Raw genomic sequence first — 25,626 nt, forward strand, 5'->3', positions numbered from 1 at the left:
TGACAAAATTACAATAGGGACTAAAAGTTTTACAGGAACAAAGTTTGCGTCAACTTAAGGTTAGTTTATGTTTGCTAAAGTGTTTGAGTTCACTAAAGCTGAAACCGCTCTCCTTGCATTCGAATGAACAATAGGCAAGACCAGCAGAGAAAGTGTTGTTATACGATGAGTAATCTTTTGGTCATAGTGTTCTGTCGACATTCGAATAACAACTTTGAACCAAAGTTTGAACAATATATAAAATTAAGGTGTACTTAAAGTCATGGAAACAGATAGGACCTTGTATGGAACACCTTTTCCTTGTTATAGGAAACTGTTGGTAGTAAAAACCAGATATAAAGTTTGTATTATAGTCATACGTTTAAGTAAAACTCAGTCGGACATCCCAAACATAATGAAACCTGTTTAGTTGCAGCAAGCATGTTACATTCCGTCCTTAAGTATTAAATTAAGTCAACAAAACCTGTTGGTGTATATCTGATAAGTATCTTCAAAGAAGTATTTTTTACCATTCACAACAAAACAAAAGTCTTCTGGTGTCAAAAGAGCAAAACAGGCTTTAGTCGTAATTGTGTTTAAGGTTAGTTTTACAATATCGTCCTTGAGGACTTTGTAAGTTTGTTTGTTATAGAATTATATGACTCAGGGTTTTTAGTCGTAATAGTATAAACCACAGTGTCTTCTGCCATTTACTTAGCAAATAAATTTTAAATGAAATGTTGTGGTCGTCAAATATTTATGAAGTCTGGGAAAACTATACTTTAAGTTCAACGTTTTCACCTCCTTTCATAACGTATATCTTGTCATGACATATATAAACACCACAGCAAGCAATGTCGGGTTCTTATTTCCTTTGATGTTTATATCGTCTTCTGCCTCTGTCAAAATTTCAATAGTTCTTTTCAAAACTTCATGAGGTGCAATGACATATAAGTTCACTTTTACAGGTTGTTGTTTCGACAAGTTTAACATTATACTAAAGCTTGACAAATCTTCTCTGAGTTTAAGTTTGTCTTTCAGTTGTTGGTAGTCGTTTCGGAATATCTGCAACAGAACTTAGTCTCTGCTAACTTCAGATATGTTGGTTGTTCTTTTACAGGAACAATTTGTTATACCATCTTCGTCCTTCGTATGGTTTCCCCACTTCAACATCTCTGTCTTGACATTGACAATAACACTTTGACTGTTTGTTGAGTTGGTGAATTTAACTTCACATCTGCCACCGCCATTAAACCTTTTGAAAACTTTACGCTTCTATTTTTCGAAATGACATTTTACTTAGAATAAAAAGATGGACGTATTGAGTATCTCTCCGAATTGAAGCAGAAACAAACGTTTACACACACAAACATACAATACAACATTGACAGAATAGTTCTTTATACAAACAATGGAAATGTATAGAATAGCAGTCTTTGCTGAACCAAAAAATATTTCCATAAAGCAAAGAAAGTTGGTATAACTGAATGGTAAAGTTCTTGACGTTGACAAAATAAACAACAAAACTGACCGATATTTCTAAAGAAAGTTTATAATACAATATTAATGTCAAAACTGGCGTACTGTCAATATTTGAACGAGAGAAGTCAGTTCAAGAACAACTTACTGACCTGCTGCCAAAATTCTGCTCGATGGAAAGCTGTCGTTATGCAATCTGAGGGACGCCCAGCAGGTTTCATCGAACGAATCTCAAAAGGAGCAATCTCCGTGAAAAAGTGCTATTGTTTTGTAAAACTTCTTTGCTTTCAATTCATCTGACCGTCCTCTGTACACCAGTTATATTGTATTTGTAACAGTACAACAGTTGAAATACCACCCTAAAGTCTTCTGAGTCAGCAAAATGGAAGCCAAGCCAAAAGTTTGAACGGTCTCCATTTGTATATTGAGTTTTTTGACCCTCCTGTATGAGTCCATACTTTTCAACATATGCATAATAGAAACTTTGCATTCAGGGTTAAATGGTTGTTTGAAGTGTTGTTAAAAGTTTCATAGCATCTAATGCAAGTGTATGACCTCATATCCTCAACTGTAGAATATTCTTCTCTTGATAATATTGCCATCTAGTTTATATGATATTTAATACCAGGCGTTGTAGAAACAAGAATAGTCATTATAGTTCGTCTGAAACAGTTACAAACAAAAATAAGTATCTGCATGTTTTCATTGCAGTTGTAAAGTCAATATCTTGTTTTGCACCTGGTCAGCACTTTGGTTTTCCAACTTCACCTGCAAAGTCTTTGACGAGATAAATTTGGTGTTAGGGAACATAAGTGGAACTGCAATATATTATGGCAGCTAAAGCATTTGAAATATCTGGGTCCAACATATAGACTTGCAAGTCTGCTTTCTATTCTCTTGCATTCAAACTTTCGCATGTAAAACTTAACTGGGTCCCAAGCAGTTCGCAGCAGCATTGAAATAATAGTTTACTTCAGTGTGAGGTTGATGAAACCAAAATGTCTAAGTCAACTTTGTCTTGCAAAAGTCGGCGAAAATGACATTTTATTTGTTCCCACTACTTCTGTAATAGTGAAGTGGGTCTTGTGTTGGTGCAATAACTACAGTGTATTTTGCTTGGAGTAAAGCAATAGAAATTTTCCTGCCCAGTTTGGCAAGTATCTTAAAAACCTGAAAGATTGAGAGAAGTGACAAAGGAACTCTAAGTTTCAGTTTTACTTTAGTGACAGCATTCCATCTGAACAGAAAGGTTAACATAAACTCCTGGAACGTTTAGGGTCAAGTCTTCTTATTTTCTCAATAAGTTGCATACTGGTCTGTTTGTTCTCTAAGCTTGTGGGTTGTACTGAGTTTTTAAACGAAACCATTTTCATAGTTTGCCATGTTACTGTTTTGAACTAAGTCAGAGTTAGAATATATCTTATATCCCATGAAAACTTCTGGAGCATATTGGTATCCACATAGAAAATCATTGCAACCTTTCTTGTCAGACAACTTGGCAGAAGGTTTTTTTCAATGTCTTGTTCCACGTATAAAGAAAGAGTTGTCAATAGAAATTAATGAAACCTGTCGCCAAGCAATATCTACTGTTGTTGGAAGAACCTTCTCCAAAACTTCACCTACGTTTCCATAGAGAAACAAGCAGTTGTATATTCTTAAGTTCCAGGAACTATTTCTGAACCTTCTAATGGCTTGTCCGCATTCGTATAACATTCGGAAAACATTTCCATTCATGCATCCAAAAACTGTTGGCGTTATATTCTGAGCGGCGTACATTTCATATGAGTAAAAATATAGAATAGTTGATTTATAATGTCATAATGGAACCCACTCCGACCAAGCTTTACTTTCTTCCTGACTTGAGTTTTTAACTCTTCTTTTTCCTTCATTGCCCTCTGGCGAAGTTGTTGCATCTTGCCTCATGTTCATTCTAGTATGTTGCAAATTCCCATGTCCTTTTTGCCTTTTTGGCTCTGGTGCGCCCATCCAGGTAAACCTATATCCTAGAAAGAGTTTGTCATAGTCTGTAATTTGAGTCTTCGCGTATTGTTTGCAGCTCTTTCCTGAGTTTCGGTCAAGCTCTTCAAACAGTGCCTGTCCATCATGGAATATGCTCGTTTTCCAAATATAATGTTTTGTAGCCATTCTGGTTTTCATTTCCAGGTTACCAACAAATCCCTTTTGTGAATGGGGAAAAGCTTCTACCCAATCTTTCAGTCTTGCGTCGTTTATTTGTCTTAGGTTTGTTTTATTTTGTCCAAGGAAACATGTTTTTCAATACTACATTTCATTTGGGTACTGTCCATTTGAGTTTGTCTTAAATATTCATCCCTTCTCGGTTCATTGTCTGCAAAGTAAGTTTTTATGACATTTTGTAAACTTTCGTTTGCAAGGTCATGTAACAATAGGTTTCTTCTTCCTTCTCTGTCCATACCTTTCTTCAAACTCTTCACCAAATAACCATTCTCTAGGTCTGTGTAGTTCTTTTGAGATAAATGTTCTAGAACGTCAGGTGTTTATATTTCCATCAGCATGTTCATTTCATACTGGTCCAAATATCTGCATGTTCATATCTTTCAATGGCATTAAAGCCGCGCTGAAATACCAGCTATATCTGGTTTCACCATTCTCTTCCATTGCGTCTACAACTTCTTGGAATTTGAGGTTGTAAGTTTATAACCACCTATCCGGATTAGCTTATGACCCATCTCATTGTAGTTCCATAGTCTGCAGGAAAACAAAAGCTAGGTTTTGTTTCCAGTATTGGTTAGTTCTGAATGAACTTTAAACAATGTTTCAATTTCTATATGTTTTGTGAAATTTTAACTTTTATTTACCGAGTTCATCCGAAGATTGAACGTTAAATGCTCGTAAGTAATAAAAGGGTTGTTGCATTTGTGTACTTTTCTTTTCAAGTGCTTCCATCTATGCTGAATATTTCATCTGGTGCTGGAGTCTTTTGTATGTCGGCGAAACATTTTTCGATATTTCTCTACTATGTCAAGCCGAACTTTTCTTAGACTCTTGGAAAGAATTCACATATTCTCCGCATACACTTGTTGAGGGTCAAGATTTTTTCGCTGTTCCAAATCTTTCATCTGTTCTGTGAAGTTAGTTTCTCAAGGAGTTGACTGTTTCGTTCTCAGGCTCTTTCTAGCTGTTGTTGCTGAACTATTTCTTCCATGTCTGTTGTATCGAACTTCTTCTGTAGGAGTTTCTGTACCTCATCTGCTGGCATTTCTTATATTCCGAGACCGTTTCAACAATTTCCCTATCTACACGTCATCCGCCATTCATAAGCTTTGTTTCTTTCGTTCCGGTCTCTATTTTTGACGCGTTTCATGACGAAATGAATTGTCATTTAATGCTCTGACTCAAATATTCTCGGAGTAAATTATCATGTCATTTGGATGTATTGCTTATAAATATATCCCTTACGAGCTTGATTTTCCAGGTTTGAGATTAATATCCGTTTGGTGCTGAGCCATAAAGCAAATAGGTTCGGGTCAGTATTTCCATCCTTGAACTTTCCAATAGCTTTCTTTATATCTGTCACTAAAGTCAACAGTATCTGGGAACCACACTCTTCTTTAAGCATTTTTTAAAATTCTTGGTTTTCCTTGTTCTCTAATTCTTTATGTCCTTGCTCTGTTTGTGTGTTGTTGTTGGCAAGGGTTTTGAAACTGTTGGTTGCTGTTGCTGTTGTTGTGTTGGTTGTTGTGCTGGTGTTGTGTTGGTTGTTGTGTTTGGGTTGGTGCTGGTTGTGGAGGGTGGTTGTTGTGTTTGGATTTTAGAACTGTTGGTTGTTGTGTTGGTTTTTGGTTGCATGGCCTGTGTCTGGTCATGTGACGATGTAAATGTTCTAGGTAGTTCTGGTGCAGGTCTTCTCTTGGAGGGTTTGGTGGTATATAAGTTCCACAGCTGGCCACATATGTTCCATCTGCCAGACGTAATGTCCTACCTGACTTTTCGTTTTAAGAAAGCATTACTAGTCTGTTTTGGTTGTTGTAACTCTTTTTCTTACTTTTCACAAACAGTTGCTCTAACGGCGTCATAGCACTTTACTGCCTGTCTCCGTTGCTGCAATCTGTTATTTTCGTCTTATTGCTACTTCTTCTTAACTCTTTGTCGAAACCTTCAGACTTCGTTTCCTCCAGATGAGAAGTCGTTCACTTGTTTCTACTTAACTATGAAGAGGTTCGAAGGCGTTCTCTAAGTCAGCATTCGTTAAAGCTTCATTTGAATGTCTCATCCGCTTGTATTTTTGTCCTTATTGACCCTATGAGTTGGCTCTTTAGCGTTGCTTGGGCATTTAACCAGTCATTGTAGCTTTTATATATTCTGCGCTTTTCATTGCTTTTTGCATGGCTGCGTCGTTTATTTTAACTTTCTTGTGCTAAGTTTTTCATACTGTACGGTTTTGGTTTTGCCAAACTGTTAAAATTTTTCGCCTTTACATTTGCTTTCAACTTCTTTTTATACTCATCGCTATCCATATATGTCTTCCAGGGCCTTTTTGGTTTTTATCTCTTCATCTTTCAGTATTTTATATTGAAGTAAGTATGGTTTTCAAATTTATGGACATCTGTTCCATTTTTCACTTCTGCTGCTTTTCTGACACCCTTTTTTTTCGCATATCCTCTGTACTTAGTTCTTTCAGTTGTTCTTCTTTCTTCTTTTCTCTACGTTAACTCATTGAGTTTCTTTTGTGTCTGTTCATTCTAGTTTCTTTTCGTTTTCACTTATTTGCTTCTGTTATGTCTATGTTTTGACTTTTGAACATCGATATTTGATTTTTGAGTGAACTCAAATTCATTTGCTTTGGAGGGTTATAGGCTGTTCCGTCTGCAGCTCCACCATAGCCTGGCCATTTTTCGCTAAAAGTGCCGCTCTTAACCTCCACTGCTGTGCAACCAACACTCGGTTAAAAAGCATAAGGATTGCTTTGACATTTGTTCAACATCAGTGGGGTCATTCAGCATTTGTTTGCAAACTGTTGTTGTGGTGTTTTTACTATTGGATGTTTCAATGCTCGTTCTTCCTCTTACGTATATTTCTTACGTAGCTTACGTGGGCATTTTAAGCTGAAGTTAAAAAGCGGGTTTTGACAGATGTTTATAATGACACTGTCTCGTAAGACTTTGTTGAGATTTTTTCGTAAATGAGTGTAAATACCCAAAATATAATTTAGGGTAGAGGTATATCTAACCCTCTTTTCTAACCCTCATTTCTACTCCTCTTAATTTTCTAATTTCTTCGTAAGGACTTTGTTAAGACTTCTTCGTAAAGCTTTGTTGAGACTTCTTCGTAAATGACCAAAAATATATTTTAGGGTAGAAGGGTTATATCCTAACCTCTTTTTCTAACCTCTTTTCTCCCTCTTGAATTTTCATGAATTTCTTCGTAAAGACTTTGTTAAGAACCTTCTTCGTAAGACTTTGTTGAGACTTCTTCGTAAAGACTTTGTTTGAGACTTCCTTTCGTAAAGACTTTGTCAAGACTTCATCGTAAAGACTTTGTTGAGATTTCTTCGAAATGACCGACTAGTTAGTATATTTTGGTGTAAATTTCATGAAAATCAAGAGGGTAGAGAAAAGAGGTTAGAAAAGAGGTTAGATATACCCTTCTACCTAAATATATTTTTGGGTAAATTTCATGAAAAATTCAAGATGGTAAGAAAAGAGGTTTAGAAAAAGAGGTTAGATAACCCTTCTACCTAAAATATATTTTTGGTGTAATTCATGAAAATTCAAGAGGGTAGAAAAGAGTTAGAAAAGAGGTTTAATATACCCTTCTACCCCTAAAATATATTTTTGGTTCATTTACACTCATGAACTTTCTTGTCTATGTTTTGTTAAGACTTCTTCGTAAAGACTTTGGTTAAGACCTTTTCGTAAAGACTTTGTTGAGATTTCTTCGAAGACTTTGTTAAGGACTTCTTCGTAAAGACTTTGTTGAGACTTCCTCGTAAAGACTTTGTTGAAGATCACGATTTCTTCGTAAGACTGTCATCAGTTAAAGACTTTGTTGGATTTCTTCAGTAAATGAACCCTAGAGTATATTTTTGGTGTAAAACTTTCATAGAAAAAATTCAAGAGGGTAGGAAAAAGAGGTTAGAAAAGAGGGTTATATATACCCTTCTACCCTAAAATATATTTTTGTTGTAATTTCATGAAAATTCAAGAGGGTAGAAAAGAGGTTAGAAAAGGAGGTTAGATTATACCCTTCTACCCTAAAATATATTTTTGGGTGTAAAAGTATCAATGAAATTCAAAGAGGTTGTGAAAGAGGTTAGAAAAGAGGTTAATATACCTTCACCTAAAATATATTTTTTTGGGTCATTTCACTCATGAACTTTCTTGTCTATGTTTTGTTAAGACTTCTCGTAAAGACTTTGTTAAGACTTCTTCTAAAGACTTTGTTGAGATTTCTTCGTAAAGACTTTGTTTAAGAACTTCTTCGTAAAGTGTTTGTTAAGACTTTTCGTAAAGACTTTGTTGAGATTTCTTCATAAATGTTTTGTCCAAGGACTTCTTCATAAAAGATTTGTTGAGATTTCTTCATAAATGTTTTGTCAAGTACTTCTTTCATAAAGACTTTGTCAAATATTTCTTCTAAATGTTTTGTCAAGACTGTCTTCATAAGACTTGTCAAGACTTCTTCGTAAAGACTTTGTCAAGACTTCTTGTAAAGATTTGTCAAGACTTCTTCGTAAATGTTTTGTTCAAGACTTTCATTATACTAAAACATCTTCAGGGCTAGAAGGCACGAATGCCTGGAATGCCCCATACCTTTTTTTTTTTTTTTTTTTTTGATAGATAGCCAAAATATGAATTATTATTATATAAGTGTAATATTATCTTAAAATTTCCTTGGAAAAATTTATATGTTTTTTTTTTTTTTTTTTGATTTTAAATAAGAAATTGAGAACCTAATATACGATGGTTGTTGTCTCATGTGTGAATATGTTCGTTTTATTTACAGTTTGGAATTTTTTCATGTTTTTAAGTGAAATTGAGTTTCTATCAAGTTTAGATTATGCATATTAAGAAGATTATATAATTTATATTCATCAATTAACGATATATGAAATAGGGAGACGCTCAATATTACATATCTTTCTTAGATTCCAAATGTATTAAAATTTCCTGAAACTACATTCCTGTAGTCCTAGCCATATATGAGAAGCAACACACAAATGTTTAGTAGATGGTATATCATTTTACTTCGCAAAATGAGCATCTAATGAAAAATTCTCGATACTTTTTAAAGCATACAAAAACGCAAGATCTATTCTGTAAAACCGATTAATAGTACATAATATGTTATTTGCAGGTCAAAAATCGAATACTAATTTCAATAATATATCTCCGAAAATCGCTTCGTAGTTTTCTTCCATCTTCGATCTATTAGTCAAATCGAGTATCTACATAGTCTAAATTCAATTACCAAATCAAGAAAGCATCTTTACGATTTTGTGACCTACCTTTCTGAGAAGCAGTAAAAAAATTTTTGTGATTTATAAATCTGCTAAGTTTGCTAATATAATAAGGGGGAAACTCATTTTTTAGCAAAAAAAGTGGAACTGAGTATATTGTTTTCTGCTTATTGAATCATTGAAACGACATTGATTCCACGATTATTGTATGAAACAATGAATATACTAGGGACTAAAGAATTTATATATTACAAAAACCCAATTATTCGATGTTCAACAATCATATACTTGCATTAAAGTTGATACCTTTATATTTTTCGAAATATTACAACATAGTGGACCTTACGCATTGCCAATGATAAACCAAAGACTATTTTGGCCATAAAAAATTTTAACGATATTGAACAACAGATTGACTAGTCATCTGTATAGTAATGCATACTATCAGGTGATAAAATTCTTTCAATATCTTAGCTTGCTTCCGTTTGATTATGAGATAAGATCTATTGTTGCTTATTTATGAGCATAATCACTAATGATAACATTATTATGAATAAGGCAAGACAAAGTGTGCGGGATTAATATACATTTGATTTCGATTTATTTATCGAAAATCAATACAATCATATATCTGAACTTCATTCGTGAATAAAATCATGATATTATTGATTGTTTTCTAGATTATTTACAATAGTTTCTAAAGATTGTGAAGATAAATCCTTTAATTTGAACCAGAAATAATTTTAAATTACTAACAATAGATAGTTGTCCTATATAGAATAATATATTGATTTGATAGTAACTATGACGATTTTATAATTTTTGGAAATATATACTTCCTTTTCTATAACTTTGAAAATAGTTTATATGATTTTGCCCATTACAATTGGACACAATTTTAAGTAGAAAAAATTATAGAATAACAAAAAATAAAAAATGTTTTATCGATTTTGTAACACAATGAAAATGGGTTTATTTTCTCTCTAAATATAAATTTCAAAAAAAATTAACCTCGTTTTTCCAAAAAAAGATTTAAGAGAATTGAAAAAAAAAACGTATATAATTTTTCTAGAAAATTGCTTAGGACTTTTTCTAAAATGGAAAAAATTTGGAGAAATTCACCAAGGAGAACTTCAATTTCTAGGTGTTCCAAAGCAATTGCTTATCAGTCAAAAAACCCGAAAATTGTAAATATTGATATGATTTTTCATCATCACAAAAAATCGATTATTTACAGTCCATGTTATCATATTTCATTAAATTTCTAATTATACTTTGAACATACTACAATCGTTTTGAAATATAACATTCGCCAATTTAACAATACTCCAACTCTCATACACAGTTACCATTACCACAGTCCATTTTAAGAAGAGAATATGATTAATAAAATCTAAGATCTAACGATTTATTACCCCAATTCGAAATAATATTTTAATATACATCCTTATTGCTGCATGTTTTTATATAAGATGAAAAAAAAAAAAAAAAAAAAAAAAGGGTAGTGGGGCTTCCAGGCACTCGTGCTTCTAGCCCTGAAGATGTTAGTATATGAAGTCTTAACAAACATTTACGAAAAGTCTTAAACAAAACATTTACGAAGAAGGTCTAACAAAAACATTTTACGAAGAATCTTAACAAAACATTTACGAAGAAGTCTTGACAAAGTTCTTTACGAAGAAGTCTTAACAAAACATTTAACGAAGAAGTCTTAACAAAGTCTTACGAAGAACGTCTTAACAAAGTCTTTACGAAGAGAATCTTAACAAAACATAGACAAGAAAGTTCGATGATGTAAATGACCCAAAATATAATTTTAGGGTAGAAGGTATCTATCTACCCCGTTTTCTACCCTCTTTTTACCTCTGAATTTTTCATGAAATTTACACCAAAATAATTTTATGTAGAAGGGGTAATATCTACCCCGTTTTCTACCCTCTTTATTCTACCCTCTTGAATTTTCAGAAATTTACACACACCAAAATATAGCTGACTAGGGTTGATCGAATTTAGATGCAAGTCTTTAGAAATCTAACCAAAGTCTTTACGAAGCGAGTCTCAACAAAGTCTTTACGAAGAGTCCTCAACAAAGTTTACGAAGGAGAAAAGGGTGAGAAAAACAGGTGAGATTCTCACCTCTTCACCAAATATATTTTTATTGAATTCTGAGTAAAATGACATATGGAAACGTACTTTTTCAGTAAGGACATATGGGGTGAGAAAAGAGTGAGATCTCACCTCTTCACCTAAAATATATTTTTGTCTGATTTACGCTCATTGACGATGAAAGTCTTGACCAAAGCATATACGAAGAAGTCTATTTCCTGTGTTTTGTTGCAAAATTCATGTTGTCACCATTTTCCAAAAAGATGTTAGTTGACCGAGGGACCTGGTTCCACCTAAAATATATTTTTGCTGAAAAAAATGACCAAATTTCATGAATTTCCTCATATGTTTGCTACCCCGACTTTTCCCGGGGTAGAGATTCCGTACGAAAACAGTGAAAAAATGACCAAATTTCATGAATTTCCTCATATGTTTGCGACCCAAGGAAAACCGCGGGTCGAGATTCCGTACGAAAATCGCAAGAATTTGCGACCCTCGGAAAACCGAGGGTCGAGATTCCGTACGAAAATCGTAAAAAAACTCTATGAAAATCGTGAAAAATTGCGAGTGGGAGAAAAACCGTAGTCGCCTAAAACTCATGAAAATCGTGAAAAATTGCGACTACGGAAAAAACCGTAGTCGCCTAAAACTCATGAAAATCGTAAAAAAATGCGAGTAGGGAAAAAACCGGGGTCGCCTAAAACTCATGAAAATCGTAAAAAAATGACCAAATTTCATGATATAACTGTATTTTTTTGACGAAGAGAACTTTGACACTTCGTCAAAAAAATCCTGAATCATATCTTTTTATACAAGATAGAAAAACTAACGTTAGTTTTTATAAAATATTTTTTTTATTTTGTATGTAAGAACAGGAAATGACAAGCACTGAGTTTGAAACAGTTAGAAAGATAGACAATGAGACCAAAGTGGTTAGAATAGTGATTTAAACGTAAGATACTCAAAGAAATACAAAAAATATTCTTTGTCAGACATTTTAACACTATCTGAAGGAAAGAAAGCACACATACTGGTTAAAAATGCTTCTACATCAGAAAATTTTGACAAAAAATCCTGAGCTTATGATATCGGTAAGATTCAATGGAACAGAGCATATCTCATCGACAAAAGTCTTATACAGTAGTTTTGTTCTGGATTGACCAGTTTTGTTGGATATAATTTCATAACATTATGGTTCATTCGATACGGAAACGTTGCAGTGAAGGCTTACTTTACATCGTTCAGAAACCGAAGGACTTCAATACAAAGAGATATATATAGATAGGAAGAACATTTAATATAACTCAAAGATATGACAGTATAGTCAATAGAGTTAAGGTTGCGTTTGTTAACATATGAGAGCTGCTGAAACAGAACTACTGGAAAAGTTTGAGAAAATGTATGGTGCTCCCACGAGAGGTAAAGAACGTTGAAGTAGATGAGATCGACAAAGCTATAAAATTATTTGACGAAGTTGCTGAAAAAATACATGTAAGCGTTTATTTTTTGGTCTTTTATACAAGATAGAAAATAACGCTAGTTTTTATAAAATATTTTTTTTTATTTTGTATGTAAAGACATATGACAACAAAAACAGAAACAAACACTCTATCGTTCATGAAGCCATAAGTGAAAGAATACGAGTGGGTTCAGTTTAACAAACAGTTACGTCTCATTCGTCGGTCAAAGATGACATGTACCAATGCAAAGTATTTTGACGGCTTGTTTTGCTCCAGACACTAAACACGCAGACGACTGGTTCAAAAAACCAAGAGCCACAACAAGAACTTTTGAGTGAAATTTCCTGAGACCGAGAATTCTCGGCCTTGCATAAAACACATGAAAATCGTAAAAATTTGCTCCTGGTTTGAGAGGTTGGTAATGTACAAAGACCATTGACAAATACATAGGACATAAAAGTTTTACAGGAACAAAGTTTGCGTCAAACTAGGTTAAGTTTATGTTTGCTAAAGTGTTTGAGTTCACTAAAGCTGAAAACTCTGCATTCGAATGAACAATAGGCAAACCAGCAGAGAAAGTGTTGTTTATACGCATGAGTATCTTTTGGTCATAGTAGTTCTGTCGACATTCGAATAACACTTTGAACCTAAGTTTGAAACAATATATAAAATAGGTGTACTTAAAGTCAATGGAAACAGATAGACCTTGTATGACACCTTTTCCTGTTATAGGAAACTGTTGGTAGTAAAAACCAGATATAAGTTTTGTATTATAGCTCATATCGTTTATAGTAAACTCAGTCGGACATCCAAACATAATGAAACCTGTTCTAGTTGCAGCACATGTTACATCCGTCCTTAAAGTATTAAATAAGTCAACAAAAACCTTTGGTGGTATATCTGAGTAAGTATCTTCAAAGAAGTATTTTTTACCATTCACAACAACAAGTCTTCTGGTGTCAAAAGAGCAAAACAGGCTTTAGTCGTCAATGTGTTTAAGGTTAGTTTACAATATCGTCCTTGAGGACTTTGTAAGTTTGTTGTTATAGAATTATATGACTCAGGGTTTTTAGTCGTAATAGTATAAACCACTATGTCTTCTGCCATTTACTTAGCAAATAAATTTTAATGAAATGTTGTGGTCGTCAAATATTTTTATGACGTCTGGGAAACTATACTTTAAGTTCAACGTTTCACCTCCTTTCATAACGTATATTTGTCAATGACATTATATGAAACACCACAGCAAGCAATGTCGGGTTCTATTTCTTTGATGTTTATATCGTCTGCCTCTGTCAAAAGTTTCAATAGTTCTTTCAAAACTTCATGAGTGCAATGACATATGAGTTCACTTTTACAGGGTTGTGTTCGACCAAGTTTAACATTATACTTAAAGCTTGACAAATCTTCTCCTGAGTTTGAAGTTTGTCTTTCAGTTGTTGGTAGTCGTTTCGAATATCTGCAACAGAACTTAAGTCTCTGCTAACTTCAGGATATGTTGGTTGTTCTTTTACAGGAACAATTGTTATACCATCTTCGTCCTCGTATGGTTTCCCCACTTCAACATCTCTGTCTTTGACATTGACAATAACACTTTGACTGTTTGTTTGAGTTGGTGAATTTAACTTCACATCTGCCACCGCCATTAAACCTTTTGAAACACTTACGCTTCTATTTTTCGGAAATGACATTTTACTTAGAATAAAAAGATGGACGTATTCGAGTATCTCTTCGAATTGAAGCAGAACAAAGTTTACACACACAACAATACAAATACATTGACAGAATAGTTCTTTATACAAACAATGGTAAATGTTATAGAATAGCAGTCTTTGCTGAACCAAAATATTTCCATAAAGCAAAGAAAGTTGGTATAACTGAAATGGTGAAAGTTCTTGACGTTGACAAAAATATAACAACAAAACTGACCGATATTTCTAAAGGAAAGTTTATAATACAATATTATGTCAAAACTGGCGTACTGTCAATATTTGACGGAGAGAAGTCAGTTCAAGAACAACTTACTGACCTGCTGCCAAAATCTGCTCGATGGAAGCTGTCGTTATGCCAATCTGAGGAGCCCCAGCAGGTTTCATCGAACGAATCTTCAAAAGAGCATCTTCCGTGAAAAGTGCTATTGGTTTTGTAAACTTCTTTGCTTTCAATTCATCTGGACCGTCTCTGTCACCAGTATATTGTATTTGTACAGTACCAACAGTTGAAATACCACCCATAAAGTCTTCTGAGTCAGCAAATGGAATGCCAAGCCAAAAGTTTGAACGGTCTCCATTTGTATATTGAGTTTTTTGACCTCCTGTATGAGTCCATACTTTTCACATATGCATAATAGAACTTTGCATTTCAGGTGTTAATGGTTGTTGTGAAGTTGTTGTTAAAGTTCATAGCATCTAATGTCAAGTTGTATGACCTCATATCCTCAACTGTAGAATATTCTTCTCTTGGATATTTTGCCATCTATGTTTATATGATATTTAATACCAGGGTTGTAGAAACAAGAATAGTCATTTATAGTTCGTCTGAACAGTACAAACATAGTATCTGCATGTTTCATTGCAGTTGTTAAAGCAATATCTGTTCTTGCACCTGGGTCAGCACTTTGGTTTCCAACTTCACCTGCAAAGTCTTTGACAGATATTTGGTGTATAGGGAACATAAGTGGAACTGCAATATATTTGGCAGCTAAAGCATTTGAAATATCTGGGTCCAACATATAGACTGCAAGTCTGCTTTCTATTCTCTTGCATTCAAACTTTTCGCATGTAAACTTAACTGGGTCCCAAGCAGTTCCAGCAGCATTGAAATAATAGTTTACTTCAGTGTTGAGGTTTGAGAAACCAAAGTCTAAGTCAACTTTGTCTTTGCAAAAGTCGGCGAATGACATTTTATTTGTTCCCACTACTTCTGTAATAGTGAATGGGTCTTGTGTTGGTGCAATGACTAAGTTATTTTTGCTTGGAGTAAGTTCAATAGAAATTTTTCCTGCCCAGTTTGGCAAGTATCTTAAAAACCTGAAGATGAGGAAAGATGACAAAGGAACTCTAAGTTTCAGTTTTACTTTAGTGACAGCATTTCCATCTGAACCAGAAAGGTTAACATAAACTCCTGGAACGTTAGGGTCAAGTCTTCTTATTTTCTCAATAGTTGCATACTGGTCTGTTTGTTCTCTAGCTTGTGGTTGTACTGAGTTTCTTAAAGCGAACCATTCATAGTTTGCCCATGTTACTGTTTGAACTAAGTCAGAGTTAGAATATATCTTATATCCCATGAAAACTTCTGGAGCATATTGGTATCCGACATAGAAAATTCCATTGCAACCTTTCTTGTCAGACAACTTGGCAGAAGGTTTTATTTCAATGTCTTGTTCCACGTATAAGAAAGAGTTGTCAATAGAAATTATATGAAACCTGTCGCAAGCAATATCTACTGTTGTTGAAGAACCTTCTCCAAACTCACCTACGTTTCCATAAGAAACAGCAGTTGTATATTCGTAAGTTCCAGGAACTATTTCTGACCTTCTAATGGCATTGTCGCATTCGTTTATACCATTCGGAACATTTCCATTCATGGCATCCAAAACTGTTGGCGTTATATTCTGAGCGGCGTACATTTCATATGAGTAAAAATATAGAATAGTTGGATTTATATGTCATAATAGAACCCACTCCGACCAAGCTTTACTTTCTTCCTGACTGAGTTTTTAACTCTTCTTTTTCCTTCATTGCCCTCTGCTTGAAGTTGTTGCATCTTTGCCTCATGTTCATCTAGTATGTTGCAAATTTCCCATGTCCTTTTTGCCTTTTGGCTCTGGTCGCCCATCTCAGGTAACCTATATCCTAGAAAGAGTTTGTCATAGTCTGTATTTGAGTCTTCGCGTATTGTTTGCATGACTCTTTCCTGAGTTTCCGGTTCAAGCTCTTCAAACAGTGCCTGTCCATATGGAATATGCTCGTTTCCAAATATATGTTTTTGTAGCCATTCTGGTTTTCTTTCCATGTTACCAACAATATCTTTTGTGAATGGGAAAGCTTCTACCCAATCTTTCAGTCTTGCGTCGTTTATTTCTGTAGTTGGTTTTATTTTGTCAAGGAACATGTTTTTCAATACTAACATTTCATTTGGTACTGTCCATTTGAGTTTTCTTAAATATTCATCCCTTCTCGGTTCATTGTCTGCAAAGTAAGTTTTTATGACATTTTGTAAACTTTCGTTTGCAAGGTCATGTACAATAGGTTCTCTTCCTTCTCTGTCCATAACTTTCTTTCTAAACTCTTCACCAAATATACCATCTCTATGGTTCTGTGTAGTTCTTTGAGATAAATGTTCTAGAACGTCAGGTGTTATATTTCCATCAGCCATGTTCATTTCATACTGGTCCAAAATATCTGCATGTTTCATATCTTTCAATGGCATTAAAGCCGCGCTGAAAATACCAGCTATATCTGGTTCACCATTCTCTTCCATTGCGTCTACAACTTCTTGGAATTGAGGTTGTAAGTTTATGAACCACCTATCCGGATTAGCTTTATGACCCCATCTCATTGTAGTTCCATAGTCTGCAGAAACAAAAGTAGGTTTGTTTCCATATTGGTTAGGTTCTGAATGAACTTTAAACAATGTTTCATTTCTATATGTTTTGTTGAAATTTAACCTTTTATTTTCACCGAGTTCATCCGAAGATTGAACGTTAAATGCTCGTAAGTAAAAAGGGTTGTTGTATTTGTGTACATTTTCTTTCAGTGCTTCCATTCTATGCTGAATATTTTCATCTGGTGCTGGAGTCTTTTGTATGTCGGCGAACATTTTTCGATATTCTTCTACTATGTCAGCCGAATTTTTCTTAGACTCTTGGAAAGATTCCATATTCTCCGCATACACTTGTTGAGGGTCAAGATTTTTCGGCTGTTCCAAATCTTCATCTAGTTCTGTGAAGTTAGTTTCCAAAGGAGTGACTTGTTCGTTTCCTTCAGGCTCTTCTAGCTGTTGTTGCTGAACTATTTCTTCCATGTCTGGTTGTATCTGAACTTCTTCCTGTGGAGTTTCTTGTACCTCATCTGCTGGCATTTCATATATTCCGAGACCGTTTTCAACAATTTCCCTATCTACGTCATCCGCATTCATAAGCTTTGTTCTTTCGTTCCGTCTCTATTTTTACGCGTTTCATGACGAAAGTTGAATTGTCATTTAGCTCTGACATCAAATATCTCGGAGTAAATTCATTCATGTCATTTGGATGATATGCTATTAAATCATATCCCTTAGCGAGCTTGTATTTTCCAGGTTTGAGATTATATCCGTTTTGGTGCTGAGCCATAAAGCTAAATAGGTTCGGGTCAGTATTTCCATCCTTGAACTTTCCAATAGCTTCTTTATATCTGTCACTAAAGTCAACAGTATCTGGGAAACCACACTCTTCTTTAAGCATTTTTAAGAATTCTTGGTTTCCTTGTTCTCTACTTCTTTTATGTCCTTGCTCTGTTTGTGGTTGTTGTTGTGCAGGGTTTTGAACTGTTGGTTGCTGTGCTGGTTGTTGTGTTGGTTGTTGTGCTGGTTGTTGTGTTGGTTGTTGTGTTGGGTTTGGTGCTGGTTGTGGAGGTGGTTGTTGTGTTGGATTTTGAACTGTTGGTTGTTGTGTTGGTTTTGGTGCATGCCTGTGTCTGTGTCCATGTGACGATGTAAATGTTCTAGGTAGTCCTGGTGCAGGTGCTTCTCTTGGAGGGTTTGGTGGTATATAAGTTCCACCAGCTGGCACATATGTTCCATCTGCAGCGTAATGTCCTACCTGACTTTTCGTTTTAAGAAAGCATTTACTAGGTCTGTTTTGGTCTGTTGTAACTCTTTTTCTTGACTTTTCACAACAGTTGCTCTAACGGCGTCATAGGCACTTTGAACTGCCTGTCTCGTTGCTGCATCTGTTATTTTCGTCATATTTTGTGCTACTTCTCTTAACTCTTTGTCGAAACCTTCAGACTTCAGTTTCTTTCCAGATGAGAAGTCGTTCACTTGTTTCACCTTACTATGAAGAGCTTCGAAGGCGTTCTTAAAGTCAGCATTCGTTAAAGCTTCATTTGAACTGTCTTCATCCGCTTGTATTTTTGTCCTTATTGACCCTATGAGTTGGGCTGCTTTAGCGTTGGCTTGGGCATCTAACCAGTCATTGTTAGCTTTTATATATTCTGCGCTTTTCATTGCCTTTTGCATGGCTGCGTCGTTATTTTTACTTTCTTGTGCTAAGTTTTCATACTGTACGGTTTGGTTTTGCAACTGTAAAAGTTTTTTCTGCCTTTACATTTGCTTCAACTTCTTTTTTATACTCATCGCTATCCATATATGTCTTCAGGGCTTTTTGTTTTATCTCTTCATCTTTCAGTATTTTATATTGAGTAGTATGGTTTTTCAAATTTATGACATCTTGTTCCATTTTTGCTACTTCTGCTGCTTTTTCTGACACTTTTTTCGCATATTCCTCTGTACTTAGTTCTTTCAGTTGTTCTTCTTTCTTCTTTTTCTCTACGTTTAACTCATTGAGTTTCTTTGTGTGTCTGTCATATTCTAGTTTCTTTTCGTTTTCACTTATTTGCTTCTGTATGTCTATGTTTGACTTTTTGACATCTGATATTTGATTTTTGAGTGAACTCAAATTCATTTGACTTTGAGGGTTATAGGCTGTTCCGTCTGCAGCTCCACCATAGCCTGCCATTTTCGCTAAAAGTGCCGCTCTTAAACCTCCACTCTGTGCACCAACAACTCGGTTTAAAAGCATAGGATTGCTTGACATTTGTTGCAACATAGTGGGGTCATTCAGCATTTGTTGTTGCAACTGTTGTTGTGGTGTTAGTTTTACTATTGGATGTTTCAATGCTCTCTTCCTCTTACGTATATTCTTACGTAGCTTACGTGGCATTTTAAGTGAAGTTAAAAAGCGGTTTTTGACAGATGTTTATATGACACTTCTTCGTAAAGACTTTGTTGAGATTTCTTCGTAAATGAGTGTAAATGACCCAAAAATATATTTTAGGGTAGAAGGGTATATCTAACCTCTTTTCTAACCTCATTTCTACCCTCTTGAATTTTCATGAATTTCTTCGTAAAGACTTTGTTAAGACTTCTTCGTAAAGACTTTGTTGAGACTTCTTCGTAAATGACCCAAAAATATATTTTAGGGTAGAAGGGTATATCTAACCTCTTTTCTAACCTCTTTTCTACCCTCTTGAATTTTCATGAATTTCTTCGTAAAGACTTTGTTAAGACTTCTTCGTAAAGACTTTGTTGAGACTTCTTCGTAAAGACTTTGTTGAGACTTCTTCGTAAAGATTTGTCAAGACTTCATCGTAAAGACTTTGTTGAGATTTCTTCGTAAATGACCCTAGTAGTATATTTTTGGTGTAAATTTCATGAAAATTCAAGAGGGTAGAAAAGAGGTTAGAAAAGAGGTTAGATATACCCTTCTACCCTAAAATATATTTTTGGTGTAAATTTCATGAAAATTCAAGAGGGTAGAAAAGAGGTTAGAAAAGAGGTTAGATATACCCTTCTACCCTAAAATATATTTTTGGTGTAAATTTCATGAAAATTCAAGAGGGTAGAAAAGAGGTTAGAAAAGAGGTTAGATATACCCTTCTACCTAAAATATATTTTTGGGTCATTTACACTCATGAACTTTCTTGTCTATGTTTTGTTAAGACTTCTTCGTAAAGACTTTGTTAAGACTTCTTCGTAAAGACTTTGTTGAGATTTCTTCGTAAAGACTTTGTTAAGACTTCTTCGTAAAGACTTTGTTGAGACTTCTTCGTAAAGACTTTGTTGAGACTTCTTCGTAAAGACTTTGTCAAGACTTCATCGTAAAGACTTTGTTGAGATTTCTTCGTAAATGACCCTAGTAGTATATTTTTGGTGTAAATTTCATGAAAATTCAAGAGGGTAGAAAAGAGGTTAGAAAAGAGGTTAGATATACCCTTCTACCCTAAAATATATTTTTGGTGTAAATTTCATGAAAATTCAAGAGGGTAGAAAAGAGGTTAGAAAAGAGGTTAGATATACCCTTCTACCCTAAAATATATTTTTGGTGTAAATTTCATGAAAATTCAAGAGGGTAGAAAAGAGGTTAGAAAAGAGGTTAGATATACCCTTCTACCCTAAAATATATTTTTGGGTCATTTACACTCATGAACTTTCTTGTCTATGTTTTGTTAAGACTTCTTCGTAAAGACTTTGTTAAGACTTCTTCGTAAAGACTTTGTTGAGATTTCTTCGTAAAGACTTTGTTAAGACTTCTTCGTAAATGTTTTGTTAAGACTTCTTCGTAAAGACTTTGTTGAGATTTCTTCATAAATGTTTTGTCAAGACTTCTTCATAAAGACTTTGTTGAGATTTCTTCATAAATGTTTTGTCAAGACTTCTTCATAAAGACTTTGTCAAGATTTCTTCGTAAATGTTTTGTCAAGACTTCTTCATAAAGACTTTGTCAAGACTTCTTCGTAAAGACTTTGTCAAGACTTCTTCGTAAAGACTTTGTCAAGACTTCTTCGTAAATGTTTTGTCAAGACTTCATTTATACTAAACATCTTCAGGGCTAGAAGGCACGAAGTGCCTGGAAGCCCCACTACCTTTTTTTTTTTTTTTTTTTTTTTTGATAGATAGCCAAAATATGAATTATTATTTATATAAAGTGTATATTATCTTAAATTTCCTTGGAAAATTTATATTGTTTTTTTTTTTTTTTTTGAATTTTAAATGAAGAATTGAGAAACCTAATATAGATGGTTGTTGTCTCATGTGTGAATATGTTCGTTTTATTTCACAGTTTGGAATTTTTTCATGTTTTAAGATGAAATTGAGTTTCTATCACAGGTTTAGATAGCATATTTAAGGACAGATTATATGAATTTATATTTTCATCATTACGATATATTGAAATAGGAGACGCTCAATATTACAATATCTTTCTTAGGATTCCAAATGTATTAAAATTTCCTGAAACTACAATTCCTGTAGTCACTAGCCATATATGAGAAGCAACACACAAATGTTTAGTAGATGGTATATCATTTTATCTCGCAAAATGAGCATCTTATGAAAAATTCTCGATACTTTTTCAAAGCATACAATAACGCAAGATCTATTCTGTAAAACCGATTAATAGTACAAATATGTTTATTTGCAGGTCAAAAATCGAATACTAATTTTAATAATATTATCTCGAAATCGCTCTTGTAGTTTTCTTCCATTCTTCGTCTATTAGTCATCGAGTATCTACATAGTCTAAATTCATTACCAAAATCAAGAAAGCATCTTTACGATTTTGTGGACCTACCTTTCTTGAGAACAGTAAAAAAATTTTTGTGATTTATAAATCTGCTAAGTTTGCTAATATATAAAGGGGGAAACTCATTTTTTAGACCAAAAAAGTGGAACCTGAGTATATTGTTTCTGCTTTATCTGATCATTGAAACGGAATTGATCCACGTTATTAGTATGAAACAATGATATACTAGGGACTAAAGAATATTAATATTACAAAAACCCAATTATTCGATGTTCAACTAATCATATCTTGCATTAAAGTTGATACCTTTATTTTTTCGAAATATTACAACAGTAGTGACCTTACGCATTGCCAATGATAACCAAAGTACTATTTTGGCATAAAAAATTTTAACGATATTGAAACAACAGATTGACTAGTCATTCTGGTATAGTATTATGCATACTATCAGGTGATAAAATCTTCAATATCTTAGCTTAGCTTCCGTTTGATTATGAGATACAGATCTATTGTTGCTTATTTTATAGCCATAATCACTAACTGATAACATTATTATGATAAGAAGACAAAATGTGCGGGATTAATATACATTTGATTCAGATTTATTATCGAAAATCAAATCACAATATATATCTTGAACTCATTCGTGAATAAAATCATGATATTATTGATTGTTTTCTAGATATTTACAATAGTTTCTAAAGATGTGAAGATAATCCTTAATTTGAACCAGAAATAATTTTAAATTACTAACAATAGATAGTTGTCTATATAGAATAATATATTGATTTTGATAGTAAACTATGACTGATTTATAATTTTGGAATATATACTTCTTTTCTATAACTTTGAAAAATAGTTATATGATTTTGCATTACAATTGACACAATTTAGTAGAAAAATTATAGAATAACAAAAATAAAAATGTTTTATCGATTTGTAACACAATGAAAATGGTTTATTTCTCTCTAAATTATAAATTTTCAAAAAAAATTAACCTCGTTTTTCCAAAAAAAGATAGAGAATTGAAAAAAAAAACGTTATAATTTTCTAGAAAATTGCTTAGGCTTTTTCTAAAATGGAAAAAATTTGGAGAAATTCACCAAGGAGAACTTCATTCTAGGTGTCCAAAGCAATTGCTATCAGTCAAAAAAAACCTCGAAAATTTTAAATATTGATATCGATTTTCATCAATCACAAAAAATCGATTATTTACAGTCCATGTTATCATATTTCATTAAATTCTAATATACTTGAACATACTACAAATCGTTTTTGAAACTTATCAACATTTCGCGCAATTTAACAATACTCCAACTCTCATACACAGTTACCATTACCACAGTCTCATTTTAAGAAGAAATGATTAATAAAATCTAAGATCTAACGATTTATTTACCCAATTCGAATAATATTTTTAATTATACATCCTTATTTGTGCATGTTTTATATACAGATGAAAAAAAAAAAAAAAAAAAAAAAAAAAGGGTAGTGGGGCTTCCAGGCACTTCGTGCCTTCTAGCCCTGAAGATGTTTAGTATAAATGAAGTCTTAACAAAACATTTACGAAGAAGTCTTAACAAAACATTTACGAAGAAGTCTTAACAAAACATTTACGAAGAAGTCTTAACAAAACATTTACGAAGAAGTCTTGACAAAGTCTTTACGAAGAAGTCTTAACAAAACATTTACGAAGAAGTCTTAACAAAGTCTTTACGAAGAAGTCTTAACAAAGTCTTTACGAAGAAGTCTTAACAAAACATAGACAAGAAAGTTCATGAGTGTAAATGACCCAAAAATATATTTTAGGGTAGAAGGGTATATCTACCCCGTTTTCTACCCTCTTTTCTACCCTCTTGAATTTTCATGAAATTTACACCAAAAATATATTTTAGGGTAGAAGGGTATATCTACCCCGTTTTCTACCCTCTTTTCTACCCTCTTGAATTTTCATGAAATTTACACCAAAAATATACTACTAGGGTCATTTACGATGAAGTCTTGACAAAGTCTTTACGAAGAAGTCTCAACAAAGTCTTTACGAAGAAGTCTCAACAAAGTCTTTACGAAGAAGTCTCAACAAAGTCTTTACGAAGAAGTCTCAACAAAGTCTTTACGAAGAAATTCATGAAAATTCAAGAGGGTAGAAAAGAGGGTAGAAAACGGGGTAGATATACCCTTCTACCCTAAAATATATTTTTGGGTCATTTACGAAGAAATCTCAACAAAGTCTTTACGAAGAAGTCACAATAAAACATCTGTCACTTTTCAGGAAAAAACATTTTTATTAAATATATAAATGAATTTTACAAAACCACCGTTACCGTTCTTTGGAAATAAGAGTAAATGTAAAGATATTATATTGAGAGAACTTAAGAAACTACCGAATGGTCTAACATTTGTAGATTTGTTCGGTGGAAGTTTCTATATATCCCATTTGTGCCATATAATATTCCCAGACTCAAAGATTATATGCAATGACTTCGACAACTATATGGACCGTCTCAAACATATACCAGACACAAACAAAATATTGAGTGAGTTGAAAGAAAAGATACCTATAGGTAAGATGGAACGTATACCATTAGATAAGAAAAATACTGTCAGAGAGGTTTTGAAAAAGGCAGAGTATATTGACTGGGATAGTATATCTGCTAGACTATTATATAGTGGTGCTATAAGAGTTCATGACATTGAAACACTTATGTCAAAAGTTTTATATCTTAACTATACAAATGTTTTCAAAGAGGACATAGAAAAATATATTGAGGGTATAGAGTTTGTGAGATGTCATTGGACAGAGTTGTATGAAAAATATAAAGACAAGGAAAATGTTTTCTTTATAGTGGACCCGCCGTTCTATAACACATGGGATTTTCAATACCAAGTAGACTGGACTTTGAGAGACTCTTTAGAAACTTTAGACGTTTTACATAACCATCCATGCTTTTACTTTACATCCGATAAAAGTGGTTTGGAAAGTGTCATGAGATGGTTAGAGGACATACATGACTATGAGTTTAGATACGATAAGATAGAATATGAGAGAGGTCCTATAAACTGGAGAAAGTGTCATAACAAAGAAATTTTATTGGTAAGTAAATGTGGTTTGAAATAGGACTACTTGTTTTAGGTTTTTTCCATTGTGTCATTTACTTATTTGACGTGGCAGAAAGATATAGAGAATATGAAGATGAACCAATGCCAGCAAATGTTCAGTATATGTACTCGTAAGAGATATTTTTATCTAATATTAAATGGACGCACAGAACTTAGCGAATGCACAGCAACCTGGACAACCAAACCCAGAGAATATTCCAAATGAAGTTAGAATACAAACTGCAATGGCAAACTATGGTCAAGTGCCAACAGATGTACAAATGCAAACTGCCATGTCAAATGACGCTGCGTTATGTTTGCCACCATGGTATGCAAATATGAGATGGAAAGAGTTTTATACAAACCCTGAAGTGGGATATAAACAACTCTATGCAGATGACGCGAACACAGGAGTTGACCCAGAGTATGTTTTCTACCAGAGGAGAAATAGAATGTATGAGCTCCAGTTAAAGAATGCAATGGAACTCAACAGGAAACGTAAGAGACTAGGCGGACATTAGATTTTTACATATAGTAAAATGGGTTTCTTCAGTAGTATTGGAAACTTCTTTCGAAATGTTGGAAGAGGTATATGGAATGGAATAAAATCTGTCGGAAGAGGAATTTGGAACGGAGTCAAAAATATTGGCAAAAGAGTAGGTCAGTTCGTTGGTATTATACCTAAAGACCCTGAACCAGAAGAACAAGCTCCTGTTATACAACAGCCTGAACCTGCACCACAGTCTAGTTGGCAACCAAATCCAACACCTCAACCGTATTAA

General features: G+C 33.7%; 5 protein-coding genes and 2 pseudogenes across 7 annotated transcripts, besides 3 other annotated features; 2 read left to right on the forward strand and 5 right to left on the reverse strand.

The window, feature by feature from the left end:
• Positions 1–21,111: part of a mobile genetic element that runs on past the window's edge.
• Positions 11,556–11,726: a mobile genetic element.
• On the reverse strand, positions 13,574–14,108 carry TVAGG3_0906860 (annotated as a pseudogene). The gene has a single exon. A coding segment is annotated over exon 1 (535 nt).
• TVAGG3_0906870 (protein of unknown function, DUF4106 family) lies at positions 14,484–14,696 on the reverse strand (the record flags this gene model as incomplete). Its single annotated transcript, XM_051251591.1, has 1 exon — positions 14,484–14,696. One exon carries the CDS (start codon positions 14,694–14,696, stop codon positions 14,484–14,486), a length of 213 nt encoding a protein of 70 aa, XP_051077165.1.
• TVAGG3_0906880 (protein of unknown function, DUF4106 family) lies at positions 16,123–16,944 on the reverse strand (the record flags this gene model as incomplete). The annotated part of the gene is made up of 1 exon (XM_051251592.1): positions 16,123–16,944. The coding sequence occupies one exon, from the start codon at positions 16,942–16,944 to the stop codon at positions 16,123–16,125; it is 822 nt and encodes a 273-aa protein (XP_051077166.1).
• Positions 17,434–18,681, reverse strand: TVAGG3_0906890 (annotated as a pseudogene). Its single transcript has one exon. A coding segment is annotated over exon 1 (1,248 nt).
• On the reverse strand, positions 19,200–19,384 carry TVAGG3_0906900 (protein of unknown function, DUF4106 family; the record flags this gene model as incomplete). The annotated part of the gene is made up of 1 exon (XM_051251593.1): positions 19,200–19,384. A coding segment is annotated over one exon (185 nt), but the record flags the coding sequence as incomplete, so codon positions are not given.
• A 2,093-nt stretch (positions 21,112–23,204) lies between the features above and the next one.
• Positions 23,205–25,626: part of a mobile genetic element that runs on past the window's edge.
• On the forward strand, positions 25,003–25,365 carry TVAGG3_0906920 (uncharacterized protein; the record flags this gene model as incomplete). The annotated part of the gene is made up of 1 exon (XM_051251594.1): positions 25,003–25,365. The coding sequence occupies one exon, from the start codon at positions 25,003–25,005 to the stop codon at positions 25,363–25,365; it is 363 nt and encodes a 120-aa protein (XP_051077168.1).
• TVAGG3_0906930 (serine threonine-protein phosphatase family) lies at positions 25,384–25,626 on the forward strand (the record flags this gene model as incomplete). Its single annotated transcript, XM_051251595.1, has 1 exon — positions 25,384–25,626. The coding sequence occupies one exon, from the start codon at positions 25,384–25,386 to the stop codon at positions 25,624–25,626; it is 243 nt and encodes an 80-aa protein (XP_051077169.1).

Source organism: Trichomonas vaginalis, chromosome I (assembly GCF_026262505.1).
Source record: "Trichomonas vaginalis G3 chromosome I, whole genome shotgun sequence".
NCBI lineage: Eukaryota > Parabasalia > Trichomonadida > Trichomonadidae > Trichomonas > Trichomonas vaginalis.